Here is a 17,764-nt window from a genome sequence, read left to right on the forward strand (position 1 = left end):
CCAAAGGTGGTTGGTTCGAATCCCGGTGTCCCATATGGTCCCCCGTGCCTGCCAGGAGCTATTTCTGAGCAGACAGCCAGGAGTAACCCCTGAGCACCGCCGGTGTGGCCCAAACACCAAAAAAAAAAAAAATGTCAACAGAATAGAAACTGGACTACCAGAGTGTTAAAGTATTATGATAGTGCAAATGTCCCCTGCAAACTCGGGATGGTGCAAATGTACCCATCATCTGATATACCACTCTAAATCTATTATCTGTCTTCTGAAAACATACCAAACCCAGCCTTTGTTGGCACAGAAACAACAACACTGCATAAACATCTCAGTAGCATGCAAAGAAATAGTGATTGAAAATGCTTCCCCCCAATCCACTCAGCCCTGCTGTGTCTTTAAATAATCCCATCATGGAGATAAAAGAAAGAACAGAAAAATGAAGAAAAACAAAGGAAAATAGAGAAGAAACACAGGGGATGAAAAGGGGTTTGTTTCCTATTCGGAAACTTTGCATCAGAGATCACTTGAGTGGTGATGGAAAGGAGATGCCGGGAACTAATGGGCCGACCCGGTAACTACTCTTTGCTTCCTAAGCCCATTAGCTGTTTTCCAATGTGCAAATGACTCTGGTCTCTCAGGACTGTTTAAGGGTTCAGCTGACTATAGCGCTGTGTGTGTCTGGGCATCCAGTTAAGATCAATGCCTGGGTTACAGCTGCTAGTTAGATTCTGACGCTGTAAAGTCAGAAAGGCAAGGAGGGGAAGAATTTTCTAGCTTCAGCCAGCTGAGGGATTTTCAAAGCGGAACATTTCCCAAGTGACTTGAAATCAGAACTGTGGGTCAAATCAGGGTGCTTTTGTTTCTGTCTAACTTCACAAAAACTTGTGATCAAATTTTTCTCTGCCAGAGGATATAACCAAATAGTTAAGGTTTATGAGAACACCAGAAGGAATTAAGTCATTTCTTTTTTTGTTTTTGTTTTTGTTTTTGTTTTGGGCCACACCCATTTGATGCTCAGGGGTTACTCCTGGCTAAGTGCTCAGAAATTGCCCCTGGCTTGGGGGGACCATATGGGACGCCGGGGTGGGGGGATGGAAACGCGATACTTCCTTGGCTAGCAATTGAAAAGCAGACACCTTACCTCTAGCGCCACCTCGCCGGCCCCGGAATTAAGTCATTTCTGAGTTACCCAACTAAGCTTGAATTGATTTTTTTCCTTTTACTTTATCTCTATAAATTAGCTCTATTTCTCAACACCTTTTCCTCCAAGCGCTAACTAATGACTCTGGAATGAATTATGAACATATATTGCAAATAGCTGAGAAATACATTTGTTCACAGAGTTCAATGTGGACAGTAGCGAAGGGAGACTATGTGGCCAAGGGCCACAAAAATCATCTGACATCTTGGTGCTGTTTCTTGAGGACAGTGTTGTCAGGGTGGTCCCATCTACCATCTGGTGTCTGGGAAAGGCAGAATAGTTGTTTGTAAGTATTAGAAGCTCCAGCATCATACAAAAGGTGTAGTTGTTTTGTCCAGAGTGGAAAGAAATGCCATTGCAATCCTAAAGGACACCATTCATGAAAAATGCACCCATATTGAATAATCTTTTCACTAGAGTGTTTGTGGCAGTGGAAAATCTGAGCACACTCAGAGCTCTGGCTCCCAAGCTATATACTGAAATAAGGGCACAATGGAAGTAATGACAAAACCCTGTGGTTTCCCTGGGAGAGAACATCTCTCACCTCTCAACCTAGGTAAGAAGTCATGAAGAGAAAAACCCTAAGAATATGTTCCAAATATCAGCATAATATACATATTTGAATCTCAAAAATCTGACTTATTCATCTTTCCTTTTTACCTTCTTTCTTTCCCTCCCTCCTTTCTTTCCTCCTTTCCTCTCTCCCTCCCTCCTTATTCATCCTTCTATCCTTCCTTCTTCCTCCTTTCTTCTTTTTTCTATCATCCCTCATCCCTCTTTTTCTCCCATCCTTCTTCCCTTTTTTCCTGCTTTCCTCCTTCCTTCTTAATCATTTATCCTTCTTTTTTCTTTCCTTCCTTTTTTCTTCCTTCCTTTATTCCTTTGTTCCTTCATCTCTCCCTTCTATCCATTTTTATTTATTTTATCAACTGAGCCTACCAAATGTTATTTTTTTCCAGCTATTCATTATCAATTTAATATAGTTGCCATCTGAAATTTAATCCAACCATAGTCACATACCTACAAAGGGAAATCTAGAAGTAACTTATATGAAGATGGCCACTGAGTTTGTTCTACAATTATTATTTATGGGGCCAGAGCAGTGGCGCAAGTGGTAAGGTGTCTGTCTTGCCCATGCTAGCCTAGGATAGACTGTGGTTCGATCCCCCAGCATTCCATATGGCCCCCAAAGCCAGGAGGATTTTCTGAGCGCATAGCCTGGTGTAACCCCTGAGTGTCACTGGTGTGGCCAAAGAAAATCCCAAAAAATATTATTTGTGACAAAATTATCCCTGCACTTAAATTTCCAAATAGAACTAAAAGCAGAACTAAAGCATTACTAAAAAAGAAGAGTAAATATGGGGCCGGAGCAATAGTGTAGCAGTAGGGCCTTGCACGCGGCTGACCCAGGATGGACCTTGTTTCGATCCCCAGCGTCTCATAAGGTCCTTCAAGCCAGGAGTGATTTCTGAGCATATAGTCAGGAGTAACCCCTGAGCATCACCGTGTGTGGCCCAAAAACCAAAAAAGAAAAAAAAAAGAACAGTAAATATAAAAAATGTCCTACTTTACTGGGCATCTATGTAATCATTACAATACTAGGTATCACAGTGAATAGACATGGAACTTTTGCAGTCTTCATACTTTGCTTCATAAAAACATACAAAGACACTAATGGTAGACTTAAAATTAATAATAGCACAAAATTTTCTAAATTTTTACTGATTACCAGGTACAAAGCCCAAATAGTACTAATTGAAAGTCAAAACAACCCTCTGATTCTGGAGTAATTATAAAACCCATTTCACAGATAAGTTTTAAAGTGATGACAATAATTTGCCTGATCTCACTTAGCTATTCAACTCCCACAAAACTTAGTAAGCCTTCAATTTTGAAGTGAACCCAGGTTCTATTCTATATTATTTAGTATGGAAGCCCCAACCCAGAAGAGAGATTCATTAAAATGGATAAAAGACAACCAAACTTCTCTAAATCTCAATTGTATTCTATGCATTCCAGGAACTGAGTCGATAGTCACAGACCCCATCTAATCTCAGAGATGAAATGCTTGAGCTTGGTACTTGAATTTCTTGTGTAAAAAATACAGAGTTAAGTTATAAGGCTACATTGTCTAGAACAATATATAAAGTGCTAGAAAAATTCAGAAGAGGGGAAATTTATAAAAAGATAAAAAAGATTTTAAAATCCTTTGAGAATAAAAATAAGTCTTCCCTGTTCCCTTAACCCTCAGAACAGTCATTCAGTGAGTGGGGAATAAAGCAAGGTTGGATAGCCTGGAGAAGGATTGAATAAATACAGATCATCTGAATCCTTGAGAAGCTAGAAAGCATCTCAAGGAAGAACCTGATGCCAAGGTGAAGTAGAAAGGAGTACCATCCTGCTGTAACCATGCCTGCTGCACCCATTATCCACAATCACCTCTTTACTAATGTCCCTGCTTCACGACTCTACAGCTTTCTACACATATCAATCTTGCCAAAACTCCAGGTAAGCCAGTATTTGGGTTTATATCACCAGAACTGTTTTTGGAGAGAGAATGAGTACCTTCTCTTTGCCTGCAGAAACCCTGGCAGCTGAAAACATGACCAAGAAAAGCCACAGCATCAGCAATAGTATTTGAAATTCTTAGACTACACAGCTGTATTTATTATAGCAAGACAACTTTATTTTTGTTTAATAGTGTCATGTCTGTAGAAACACACTAAATTAAATACCAATGTTTTTCTGAAGTTACCTATTGTTCAGAAATAAATGAAGTAAGAAAATGGTCAACTGAAAACAAGAACTTATTAAAACATCTGACAATGACCTAATGACCTCATTGGAGGTACATTAATTTCCAAAAACATGCTTGTTGCTGTGCTCTTTTTTCCTTCCTTTTCCCTTTTTTCTTTTTTAATTACTTCACTTTCACTTACTTGGAATCAAATTTATTATGATAAACTATGTTAATTATGTGATGCATGCTCTTTAAATAAAGTAAACTAAATAACAATAAAAAAGATAGGAGTATTTCTGGCAAAACATATAAATATTTACATAGACAAGATCCTCAGACACTATTTTTTATCCAAATATTTCCCAATTTATGCATAAATTTAGAATAACCCAAGAATGCTAAGGTCAATGCAATTGCCATTCAATTGCCTTCAACTATACTAATGATGATGATAATGTTGATGCTAGAGAGGTTTAATGGGAGACAATGTCTTAGAGAGCAGAGGAAAGAGTCTGGCTGGGCTTGGGGGCAGGGACACGCTCACTATTGGGGTCACAAGTGCTTGGCATGATAGGAAAGGAAGGCTGTGTCACCAGGAAACTATAGGAACCAAAAAGGTTTGAAATCAAAGGGAGAAAGTGAGAGGCAGATGAAAATACCTCATTTGTCCCCATTGTGCTCTTTAATTCCCTCCCCCCAAGATACCACTAAATTTTAGGGCAGTTCAGGTACTATATAATCATGATTACTGAGCTTAGCTAGAAAAATAGATCAAAGGGAAGTCTTACAGAAAAATACATGAGATAGTGAGCCTAGAAACACAGTCTGCAGATCCCCAGGACCAACCTTAAGAAGCCCTACCTGGGGCAAAGTCACTGTGTCAGTTGATAGGAGTTATCTAGATATAAAGAAGCTCTTAAATGGGGGTGCTCCAAGGACTCTATGATGCTCATGTGTCCCCAAATATTCTTTCATGTTTGGAAATCTCCTGGCCTGTTATGTGTCCTTTTAGCCCTACAAAGCACTAATTCTGACTCCAGGCAAAAACTAAAGCCTGATGAGGATGAGCCACTACAGCCCATCAGTTTGGACAGTTGGCGGCCACAGTGTACCTGTATAGAGGTGGTCTAACAGCTGAGGAGCAAGTCTCCAATATGTGAGCAAGTGGACACAGAGTCCCACTGACACTCCAACAGTACAATCTGCCATTCACTGACGTCCTGTTCACCAGCAAGCCCAAGAATGGGCTCCCCACCAGTGCCATCAGGCTCAGGGAATTTGGCTAGCATCAGGCACCCAGACATGTGCCAGCTAATTGGCTTTGGGGAAGCCACTGACCTACTCTCCACTCAGTGGCTTTTGTGAACCTGGCCCCCAGCCCGCCTCTCATCATTGACCAACCTTGGCCAAGCCAGCTGGCTTTTTCCTTTGCAGACAGCATGCCTTAGGGAAGGCGCCTGGTGGCTGTACAACCTACTAAGAGGAGAAAGAGAGAAATCTTTAAGGATAAGTACTTGTTTTTATGAAGGAAGAATTGGAATAAACGTAATCCCATGGGAAGTCCTATATGACATGGATGGAGAGGAACTCTAAAGAACCCCAACTAGAAAAGGACCTAGCAAGATGCCGGATTACCCAGAAAAATGCAGACCAGGAAGCATTGCACTAAATGGGGTCTTTTTCCAAAATCAATGGAACTCCAGCTCATGAATTTGAAACTGCATAAACCAATAGCAGAAACATCAGTGCCAAGTTGGCACATGAGCACATTGATGATGAAGGACACAAGTCTGTTGTCTGAATGCCAACAACTTTCCAATAATTTGGGAGGGGATTCTGGATGTGGCTCCTCCCTGACTTTCCTCCTTTCCTTACATTCTCCCTTGAAAGACACTTCAGGAGCAATACACAAGCAAGTCCCTCTCAAGGGACTAAAAGTCACTAAGGTTTTTGAATTTAACTTTTGGGTTATTTTGGGAAGAGGACCACCCACCATATTCAGTATTTTATAAAATACTGGTTTTCTATTTCAAGTTCTATTGAGAACTATCTAATCAAAATACACCTTTATGATATGCCAATTAAAGCAGAAGGAAGGGAACAAAGGGAATTATTCCTTAACATTTCTCTCAGACCAAAGAAATAGCACAGGGGTAGGTACCAGAACTTACCTTGCATGTGGCCAACCCTTGTTTGATCCCCAGCATCAAGACATGGCCTCCTAAATTTCTGAGAGAAATTCTCAAGCACAGAGATGAAAGTAGCCCCTGAGCACTGCATAGTGTGGTCCAAAAAATCTCCCTCACACATATTTTTCTTCCCAATGACACTGAACCAAGATAGATAAGGAAGATGGACTCACTTAAAATAATTCCTGGAGCCCTGTTTGGTAGGTTCATGTGAGAGGTTCTATATATTTCATCTCCAATGCCAGTATCACTTCTAAGAAGTATATTAAGTGTAGGAATTGGAGCTATTGACTTGCCTTGCATAAGACTGAACAGGTTTGATTTCCTAGCACCCTATATGGACCCCCAAGGGATCTCGAGTGATCCCTGAGCACAGAACTAGGTGTAAGCCCTAAGCACTGTATATAAGTAGAAAAACTGGTCATGCGTGGGAATCAGTGAGTCTATAATAAATTGTATAGAGTTATGGACAAATTGTGAAACCAGGAGTACTTGCAATTTCCTCCATTTAAAAAAGAGAAATGATGACGATTCCCCCAGGCATACATTCTGGATATTTGACACAAATTCCAATCCATCTCCCTCTACTAAAGCAGTGCTCATGAAGCATTTTTTTCTGAAGATTCCTTTGGAAACACTGGAGTCAGAGAACCAAACTCCATCACAAATAAAATTTTGTTCCCCTTTGTTCTAATTCTGGGTGAAATAAATCTCTGGAAACCCAATGAGAGAGCCAGAAATGGGTTTCTTGGAAGAGAGCACCTAAGTCTTTCCCAGGTTGTTCCAGATTAGTTGTTCCAGATTAATGTCTCAAGAATCCCCGGATGATTTTATCACACAGAAGATGTTCAAATCTGATCCCTATGAACTACTTAACTTACTCTTCCATTTCTTTCAACAGTGGGAATCTTTCTCCTACTTCTGGATGTAAAGTGAGGAAGGGTCTCAAAGCTAAGGAATGAAGCCTGTTTTAAAAACATGATGGTTTACTTAAGCAATCTTTTAAGAGCTCAGTATCTCATCAGACTCAGGGCCTCCAAAGAATCCCAGGCTAAATATACTTGACGGTTCCTGCTGCTCACAAAGCAAAACCCAGATGGACCTGTAGGGAGCACAGGCAGTGCCAGACCACAGGCCACATAGCACTCACATACACACACACTCACACGGCATGAACTTCTGGTGTGAGACAAATGACCCTGTGCTCCTCCTTCTTTGTCATAGAGCCCCACTCACCCCTATGGGGACCTTTAAGGAAGAAGACAAATACAAAAAGTGTGTGAGGGCTCATTGTTCCTGGTCTACTGCACAGGAAAACCCTGAGAATGTGTCTTACTCTTACCTTCAAAGTCTTTGTTATTCATTTTTTCAGACAGATTTTTCAAGTTTCCTACCAACAAAGCATGACCAAAACAAAACAAAATAACCCATCTGGTCACCCCATCCATTGATACATGAATTAACTGTGGTGGTACCTTACAGATATTCCCCAATGACTCATGTCAAGGCAGAGCTCACAAGGAAGGTGTTTTTGCTGTTGTTTAGATTCTAACTTGGGAGTTATGTTTAATCCTCTGCATTAATGAGGGAGCTTCTTAGGATAATATTACAATGGAGGTGCAAGAAATAGCAGGGAGGTCAACACAGTTCTATTAACTGTCATATAACACAGAAATATTTTCCCTGAATACCATTAAAGGAAGCTCCTTCCCTTTGTTCTGCTTTTTTTTGAAGGCAGTAGGAACCCAAATTTCCCTACCAATAACTTCTGTTTTCAACTGGGCAGCATAAATGATATTAGACTTGAGGAAGAAAAAAATTTTCACCTTGGCAATGTTTTCTTCAGAGGTTTTTACAAAAGAGATTTTGTCAGGATAAATTGCATGAAGCAGGTCCTTTAAGTAAGCAAAAACAAATCCGCTTGTTACTAAATGACCTGAATAGCTTTTTGTTTTTTAAAGAGATCCTGCCTAGAAAACACTCCACCTTTTAAGCGTACATTTTATGAAAATGGAAGATAAGAAACAGAAGGGTAATTAGACAAGGAAGTTGCTCTTTGCCTCTCCCGCTGATAGGGTAGACCCCATAGACTCTCTGAGTCCCACCACCATCTATAAAGCCAGACATGAGCTGGGGGGAGGCAGCAAAAACAATTCCAAGATCATATTTTTTTCTCCTTCTCCCTGGGCTTAAGACAACTGATTGGAGAGATGTAATGGCAGCTAACTGAATAAATATAAACAAATAAATAATCTGGATTCTGCCTCGGATGTATATGGATAAGTGCACACACAATTCTTCTGCCCTATGCAATGAAAAAAGTAAGTGGCTGCCCAATGGAGGAGGCAGAGGCTGGCAAGAAACAATAGAGGCTCATGAGAACACAGTTCTGGTGTGGAAGAAAATCAACCACTAGCTCCATATTCCTTCCATTCATAATTTCTTAAATCTGAGGTCAGGGATCAGTCTTGGTCAAGTTTGGGGTACCATATAACCTGGGCTGGCCCCTTGCAAGGCAAGTGCCCTCCCTGCTGTACTATCCCTCTGGCTCTGTGACCACTGAATCCATCAGCAGTGCCCAAAATTACCAATTCCACCTGATTTTATATGACCCTTACAGTGCTCTATACTCTAAGTCACCCAGAGGAAGTTCATTGTAGATGGGTCAATGACATGCTTAATTCTACCTGTTCATTAGCTCTCACTCTTCCTTTTCACAAAATCTTCTCTACAAATTCTTTCTATGCTGATATATTTTCCAAATACATAAACTGAAGCAAGTAAGCTTGAGGGTTCTAGATCTCTGAATCTAGGCCACATCAATCGTCCCTACTTTATTTAGAAATACTACCACTGCTATCATTAGATGAGGTTAAAAGAAAATCTGAGCAAGATTTTAGAAGCATGTTTTAAAAGACCAAGTGAAAAGCACATTTTCTTGGCATAAAATAATCCAACTGGGGCTCCATGTTGCCTGGCTTCCTTTACACATTGGCATGTGGGCATCTGGTCAGTGGGAAGTACATATAGAAGTATAGGAATCTGCTTGTGCAGAAATATGGGTCCACCACTCTCATTTGCAAGACAAAGAAAAGTACTTGAGGAGTTCATTCCAACAAAGAGCAAAAGGCCACTGAGTTTGTTGATGGGTGCAAGATTCTGTACCTAATAATTATTGCTTTCATAAACTGCATCTTTCCACAGCGTTAGAAACTTGAACCAAGATGCCCTGCAATAGCCTTTAAATAACCAAGGAGAGACATCAAAATAAAAATAAATCTTGACCAGATTTATAGGTTCCCCTTGATTAGTTCTTGTTGTATGTGTGTATGTGTTTTTTCCGTCAAATAAGCAATACTTGAAAAAAATGAAAGGGGAATGTTGGGACCAGATATCTTATAACTGATGGGTTCTCTCTGACATACAGTATGGTATAATGTCGGAAAAATAATGTTGGCCCATCATTCGTGAGAGGCTTTCCAGCCAAGTCAAAATGGAGAAGAGGTCATGAAAAAATAAAGGGATTTTTCAGGATGTCGAATGATACCATCTCCTAGGTTTGAGAAAACTATCATTTTTTTTAACTGTACAAGTTTACAGTGTTAGATTTGGTTGTTTGCTTTCTAGCTCCAATGAGTAGGACTCCAAAAGTCGACTGTTCTACTCAAACACAGCTGTCTGACATCATTCAAACATTGGATCCCTGAAAAGTTAATTGTGTTCAGAGTGATGAAGCTTTCATTGTCCCCCCACTCAGAAGCCGTCATTTCACTCCCAGGCGCTGTCAGTCACTAAAACTAAGGATTCTTATTTGAAAGAGGCTAAAAGTCTCATTTTTCTTTCTGCACTCCCTTTTAATGAAAACTCCTTCATTTCCCTGAGGCGGGCCTTTATCTAAGATGCATTTGGCTGGTTGAATAAAAATACCTGTTAAAGGGAAGAAGGCTCCCATCAAAGCAGTTGAGACCTGATTTCATTTCAGATTCGAAAACGAATGTTGTTTTTTGTTTAAATAGATTTGGGCTGTCAATTTCCAGACCTGCTGTGCCATAGGCTTGTAGAGACTGCGGTGGTCAACAGAGATGTTCTAGCCGCAAATTTTATTATGGGCTGGTAATTGAATTGAACAGGTTCCCATTTGAATAGATTTACTATATCATGATCTCTGACACAGCGCGGGGGACGGAAATCCCTCTCCATCCATAGAGATACATTTAAAGACAGATCATTCTCTACAGGCTGAGAAAGCAAGTCTGAAGCTAAGGAGATGGTCGAGCATAATGGTGCATTTATATGCAGGGTGGAATGCAATATTTCATGGCTGTGTTTTATATGCAAAAGAAACAGCATGCTTTGCAGTGGCCTGGGTGTGTGTTGGGGGCAGGGAGGGAAGACTTGGAGAACTGGTCATCCCCATCAAAGTAGATGCAAGAAAGTGGAGAAAAATAAATCAACAAATTGTATATCAACAAATTCCTCAGGGGAAAACAGACCCTCTAAAGACTTGATAAGAGCCACAAAGAGGTGTGAATTCTAGATAAGGACTTTTCTCTTTCACTTTACCAACAATGTTTAATTAAGTACAGTTCACACCTCTATAGTCATTCCAACCACCTTTTAACACCTGCTCCTGCCCAAGCACTGGAGAAATATCTTTAGTGGGGAATGATTCTGTCTGGGCAAATAGCAGCATTGAAAACCAAACTAACCAAAACATCATATCTATCTACTAATATAGGGACCTCTCTCAGTGTAGTCTGGTTTTTGGAAATAAAATTTAATCTGGGATCTAAAAATTGAAAGTGTTTATTGATACAGATATCTATTCTATTTGTTCCTGATTCTACTTTGGTAACAGTTATCCCCAAATAAAGTTGTTCTTTTTGAAAATGGCCCTCAGAAACAACTGGCTTCTTTTGGAAGCCACTTTAAATAAATGAAGATTCTGCCTCCATTTCTATATGTATTTTTCAACTAGGTGGCAGCTCAAATAAAATGAAGCCAGAGAAATGACCATCCATTAGTCATTTAGTCATTCCAGCCTGAAATACAGATTGTTTCTCAGCTGTATGGGATTGTGGGCGATACCAGAGACAAAGGTGTACCCACAGAAAGAGAGCCATCAGCACCATCCTTACTGAAAGGAAAATGTACTGGCTCTTATGGCTGTGAGGTTGGGTTTCAGTTGTTTATTTTTCTTTGTCAAAACTGTCCTTTTGCCATTTTTCATGTAACCTTCAGTGAAAGCAATTATATCTCCCTTAAAATTGGCATATAGATTATAAATGTGAGATACTACACTGCAAAAATGCCTACTAGCACCAAAAAATGTAGTACTTAAAGGGAAAGGTGTCTCATCCTCAAGATGATGATTCTTTCTTCTGCCCTAAAGGATACTCCTGCTGTGTGGAGACCAACACCTTCTTTCTTTTTCCATTCTCTTATCTCCATTCAATTCATGACATCTCTATTTCTATCTCTGTCTATATCATCCATATCTTTGTATGTAAGTCTATATCTTTACCTCATCTCTATCTGCCTCTCTATGTCTACATCTAATTTATACCACCTCTACATATATCTCTCTATGTATCATCTCTAAGTTTATAAATCTATATTAAACCTATGCCTATATCTAATGTCTATCATCTCTTACTATATCTTTATATCTACATTCTCTATATCTTTTTCTATAAGGTCTTTATCTATATCTAATCAATACTATCTCTATGTCTATATAATTTGTACTAAGAATACCTATAAGTCTATAGCTTTAATCGATATTATCTATAATGTATGCCTATATATAATTTATAACATGAATACTATAAGCCTATATTCCCTATATCATTTATAATGATATTATAGAATCTAATATTGAAATACATTTTAAATTATATTTTAATGAATGTAAATATGTTTTACATTAAATATGCTGATATATACTGAATCACAATTAATTTGGAAAATAAGATTTTTGTGTGTGGTGTCAAGTATAAAACATGGGGCTTTAAACATGACAGGTGCATATTCCATCCTTGAGTCATATTCCCATAGCAATGTTTTATTCTGGCTTTTAAAATTTTATTTGGAAATATGTCATTCTTAGCTTTACAAAAAGTGCTTATTATGTAGCTAACAAGTTCATCTCCTTGTCCAAGGTGAGAAGAATCAGAGCAGTTTTTGTTCTCCAAAATGGAACACTAGTTCTGAGGAGACAGGTGAACACAAAGAACCATACCTAGATTTCAGGTACCCAAAGACAAACTAAGTAGACACCTGCACACAACTGTTTAGAGTGAGTGTCAGGGGTACCAAGCAGGAAGGCTAGAGAGATGCAGGAATGCAGGATACTTGTTTAACTGTAGGTCTGCTTGGTTCCTGGGCAATAAACTGGGATATCTGGACTCTGTAGTTCAACATTTGGTCTCTAAGTAACACAAAACTTATCAACTCCCAATCTCAACCCCAGGGATGATGCACTTTCTCAAACTCATCAGAAGCTATTCATTAAACATTTCATGAGTCTAATTTTCCTCTTCAATATATTTTCATTGTGTGCCTTTTCAAATTAAACATTTCTAGTGTAAACTGTCATAAGTTTATGAAGAAAACCAGAGTGAGATCTAATTGGTGCATGCAAAGTGTATGTTTACAGAAGCACAACATAGGGCCGGAGTGGTGGCGCTAGAAGGCGTCTGCCTTGCAAGTGCTAGCCTAGGACAGACCACTGTTCAGTCCCCTCAAGCCAGGAGCGATTTCTGAGCACATAGCCAGGAGTAACCCCTGAGCATCAATGGGTGTGGCCCAAAAACAAAACAAAACAAACAAACAAAAAAAAGAAGCACAACATGTATAGAAAGAAACACATAAAATAGACGCATTCCTAATTATTGTTGAAACTATTTGCTTTCACCAGCATCCTGAATAACAGAAATAATTCTGGCATAAGTCATAGAACTGGACATTGAATTTTTCTTTTTTTGGTTTTATTGAATGTTTTGTGTTAAAGACTAGAGATCCTGTTTCACACAGAATTTGTATTATTTCCTGTTCATTATTGTTACCTCCAAATAAAAACAAATGCAAAAAAATTTTAGTATCACTACTCCAAGTTTTTGATAGTAGAAATGAGACAAAAAGATATAATTAGAAAAAATTAGGGAGTTCTCAAACCAAAGATGATCATAATGTGTTTGTTTTTATACTTGGTAGCTATCCCAGCATTGCTCAGGGCTAACTTCTGGCTTTGTGTTCAGAGATGACTCCTGACAGTGCGGGGGTGTGCAGAAATCTTTAGGGGTATTTGGGATGAAGCTAGAGTCTGTGTATACAAGGCAATTCCTTAACCCTCTATTATCTTCCTGAGTCCTAAGATAAATTAAAGGTAAGTGTAGTTGCTTAAAATTAAATTGCCGGATTATATGCATGTTTCACACTATACATATATTTTGAAATTTCAGGTCACATACCTTAACTCAATACCATTTTTATTTGGTCAATCAGTTCTCATTCAAGATAGGGAGAACCATCCTGAGAACCCAACAGTGAGGGAAAAATACAGAAAGACAAAGATAGGAATAATCATTTGTCCCTCTTCTGCAAAAGGCATGAAGAAAGACCAGACAAGTTGAATATACCTGGTGGGAATTTCTGTGTCCCTCTCTTATTCCTTGTCCCTTCCTGTGGGCATCAAGCAAGGGTGACAATGATTCAGGCATTGTGTCCTGAAACTCTGGGCACTCAGCTTTTGCCCACATTTGTCCTGCACTCCCCACCTGTCTCTACCTTCCTACCTGTACCTCCACACATGCCTTACCTTCCTTCAGCATGCCCACTTTCAAACACTTCATGAAGCGGCAAGCCTGGCACGATTTACGTCTGCGCTTCGTGATTTCACATTCGTTCGTCGCTGGGCAGCTGTACTCGATGTTACCTAGGACAGAGGATTTACAGAAAGACGCCATTAGACATGCAGTGCAGAGATGGGGTATGGGACCTTCTTAAAGCCAGGGTGCTCTCCTGAACTAATAGCCTCTCTCTCAAACCCCCAATGTCATGGAATTAAGGGGGCTGCCCACCCGAGCCAGGAAACCAATTTTCTTGGGTACCAGAAAAGAGAAGCTGAAAAGGAAGAGTTGGATGGAGAGATCCAAAACCCAGCCTTCAGATTCACCTATCAGACCCTTTGCTCAGCCTAAAACCCAACCTTCAAACCCACCTTTCAGATCTTTAACTCAGTCCAAATACTGTGCTTCAAATTCACCTTTTAAACAGTTTATTCAGCCCAGAGCCCAGCCTTAAAGTTCACCTTTCAGACCCTTTGCTCAATCCACCCAAGTAAACATCTTCCAGATCCTAAAGGTGCCAAAGAAAACTGCCAAAAAAGAATGATTTTCCAGGGAAGTGCAGATATCCATACTGCATGGTAAGCCTTGGATTTCTTTAGGCTCAGCTGTTTATTACCTTTCTACTAAGGATTTGCATCAACTGTGCTGTGATCAAATGATTGATTGGGGAGGCTGGGGAAGGCTCCTGGAGGGCAGGGATGGAAATGATGCAATTTTCTGGGCATCAGCAGAGCTTTAGAACATGTCGTATGCTGCAGAATGCCTTGTGATGAAGATGAAGATGATGATGATGGGGTGGTGATGATAATAATTATGATGATGATGATGATGATAGTGATGTTCGTTACATGATTTGCATAAATAATCCAAAGCACTCTGACTCCACGGGAGTGTTACAAACACAAAATAAACTGCTAAGAAATTCAATGTTGCACAAGAGAGTCACATCCCTTGTGCTAAGCCCTGACATATTTGAAACCACTTCAATGGCAGAAGAAAATGCAAATGTAACTCGCCTGTTTCTCTCCATGAGCACCAACCCCAGTGTAGGGGGCCATGCTCCAGGGCTGCCTCTGGCTTTGCACACAAATGGCCTTTACCAGGAAACTTCTCTGCCCTCTTAGCTCTGGCACCATGAGCGTGGAAGGTCTTTTCTTACTTCCTAACCCTTTCCCCTGGTGATTAAGTGCATTAGTATCTTAATGAAAATGCATTCTGTTTATGACCCTCTGGGGAAGGGCGAGGTCATCACACCAAACGCATAAATTGTCATCAGAGATGGTCCCAGCATAATTGCAATTTTTGCTGCTCCACACGAGAAATATTCAGCATCCCTTCGAGTCCCCAGGAACCTGTGCCGAGGCTTATAATTAGCGTAGAGGCTGCCTGGGACCACAGCATTGATGAAATATTTCAGAGTTAATCACACTTTGTAAACACTGATTTCTATTGACTACCTTTCTCCAGACTGATGTTCTCCCCATTAAATATCACATTAGTGGATTGCAGGATCGGACAAAGACTCAACTACTCAGCAACTGCTAATTCAACAGGAAGAAATACCTATCCACTTCGAACTACTGGAAATTGGTTAAGGATGCGTGTCGCAAAAGGGGTGAAACAGTGCATTATGACTTAAGATAAGCCTATAACATCAGTAGACTACATTAGCAATCAAATTTGGGGCTCTTATAATAATAAAATAGCTGTTTTTATAACATGAGGTTAAACAGAAGAGTGATATTAACTGCATCAACAAAAGCATATTCCATCACCATGGTACAAGATAGCAACACGTACCAAAAACTTAGACTAAGTCCATGATTGACTGGAGACAATGTTGAGAATAAAATGATCTGAATTTTAGATGAATCTGAATTTACATGAATTAGAATCTGAACTTTAGATGAACCATCTTTGACCACAGAGTTGTTATAATCATTACTGTAAATATATTATTCTACATCCAGAGAGTATTGCTAATAATTTGCTGGGGGTTAATTAGCGTTCCACTACCAGAATCTTCACTTAACATGACTTTTCCTAGACAGTGAAAGCCATGCTGAGACTCTGCTTTCTCAGGAAGAGCAGAAAAACACAAGGCAAGAAAAGTCTTTTTCTTTCCAGTAGCAGCTCTAGGTCTCTACCATTGGCCCAGTGTCAGAAACTTCCACCAGAATAACCTAGAATCTGCTTGCTGTCCCCAACCAATCATCTCCCCTCTTTGAAAAGTAGGCTCCACCCTCCAGAACTGAAATCAAGCATGTGTGAGCTCATCCATGAACTATGAAACTATGCAGTTCTCTCCTAACCAGCTGGTTGGTCTCCCTTCTTCCTCTCTCTAATTCATGTTAATACCATATCATCTTCCTCTTCTGTGGACCATTTCAATCATGTCCCCAGACTAATTTTTTTAATTAAGCAGTTCCCATAAACTTCAAAGATCAACAGAAAAATATTAGACTAACTAACAAATTCTCCCTCTCACTAATTTTCACCTACTTCCCCAGCAATATTATAATCCTTCAGTTCTAAGAATTTTCCGATGCCTCCAATTTGATGGATTCATTTTCTGCTGTGTCCTTCAGATTTCTCTCTGAGAATGATCTATCTTGGCTTCTCTTTCTTCTTAAAATTACTTCCAAGGCGCAACATTCAACTCAAATTCCACTCAAATCTTTCATGAAAATTTCTCAGCTCATCCTTGCAGAAAATGATTTCTTGGTTTTCCCATCGTTCCAGGTAGTCTCATCATAGAGCGACAGATCCTATCTGGTTACACCTTTTTTACACAGGCACATTGCCCTTTAGATGCTAAGAACCTGAAAGCAAGGTCATTTCTTATGCAGAAAGTGTCCCCCAAAAAAGCCAAATTTGAGGTACAATAAGATAACATAGTATTGTTTTTCTATTTGGTGAGTACTGATGGCTATTTTATAAGGCCAGATCAACAAGCCAAGTAAACTGGAGGGTTTTTTTAAGTATCAAAAGACGGGACCAATAATATAGTGCAAATGTCACTGGCCTTGCACATAGCCAACCTGGCTTCAATCCCTGGCACCACATATGAGCCCCTGAGCCTTACTCAGAGTGATCCCTGAGTGCAGAGCCAGGAAGGAGTAAGCTCTGGGCACCACCAGGTGTGGCCCACAAAACAAAATAAGTAAATGAAAACAGAAGGAGAATGGCCCAACAGCCAAAGGCAAATAAGAGATCAAATTTTCATTCTAACTGATATTATCTCTTATTCTTTCCTGAGCAAAGAAGAAGGAAGCTCTGTCTTTTATTACTATACTCACAAGATTGATCTGTTGTCTGCCAGTTTGCATCCTGTACAGGGTTGGAAGAGAAGGGAAGACAGGGATCATAGAGGAGTCGAGGAACCAAATAGTATCACAATAGTTTTAAGAGTGAGAACTACAAAAAATGGATTTCACCAGCCTTCCCCAATCACAGAGAAAAGATTGCCCAAATCTCAAGGAATCCTTTTCCCTGGGAGAAGCGATTGCTTAAGTTTGATAACAATAAAGACCTTGACATACAGCTCAAGGCATCTCCCCAAAGCTGTAAGAAACACACCACTTCCTGTACAAGTTGTACTATGCATGGATAAAATATACAGCAGTCCTGATTGACTTCATCAACGATGATTTTTTTTTAACTTAAGTGCAAAGTACTTGCAGTGAATCGAGTTATTTGTTAGCCAAGTTCTGTAGCCAATAAATTTTGTCCTGACACATATGGATGATGATCTTGTTGGGTTTTTTTTGGTTTTTTTTTTTTTTTTGGC

At 39.7% G+C, this 17,764-nt stretch overlaps 1 protein-coding gene and 1 long non-coding RNA gene across 9 annotated transcripts in view; both read right to left on the reverse strand.

Annotated features, from left to right (window-relative positions):
* The window catches only part of LOC126003365 (uncharacterized), a 1,166,220-nt gene that overhangs the window by 342,746 nt on the left and 805,710 nt on the right, over positions 1–17,764 (reverse strand). The gene's annotated exons all lie outside the window — the stretch shown is intronic.
* The window catches only part of ESRRG (estrogen related receptor gamma), a 530,543-nt gene that overhangs the window by 134,984 nt on the left and 377,795 nt on the right, over positions 1–17,764 (reverse strand). For all 8 annotated transcript variants that reach the window (XM_049769525.1, XM_049769526.1, XM_049769523.1 and 5 more), the window contains one exon: positions 13,944–14,060. In XM_049769525.1, the coding sequence (XP_049625482.1) occupies positions 13,944–14,060 (117 nt within the window). The remainder of the gene's footprint in view (positions 1–13,943; positions 14,061–17,764) is intronic.

This window comes from Suncus etruscus, chromosome 3, assembly GCF_024139225.1.
Source record: "Suncus etruscus isolate mSunEtr1 chromosome 3, mSunEtr1.pri.cur, whole genome shotgun sequence".
NCBI lineage: Eukaryota > Metazoa > Chordata > Mammalia > Eulipotyphla > Soricidae > Suncus > Suncus etruscus.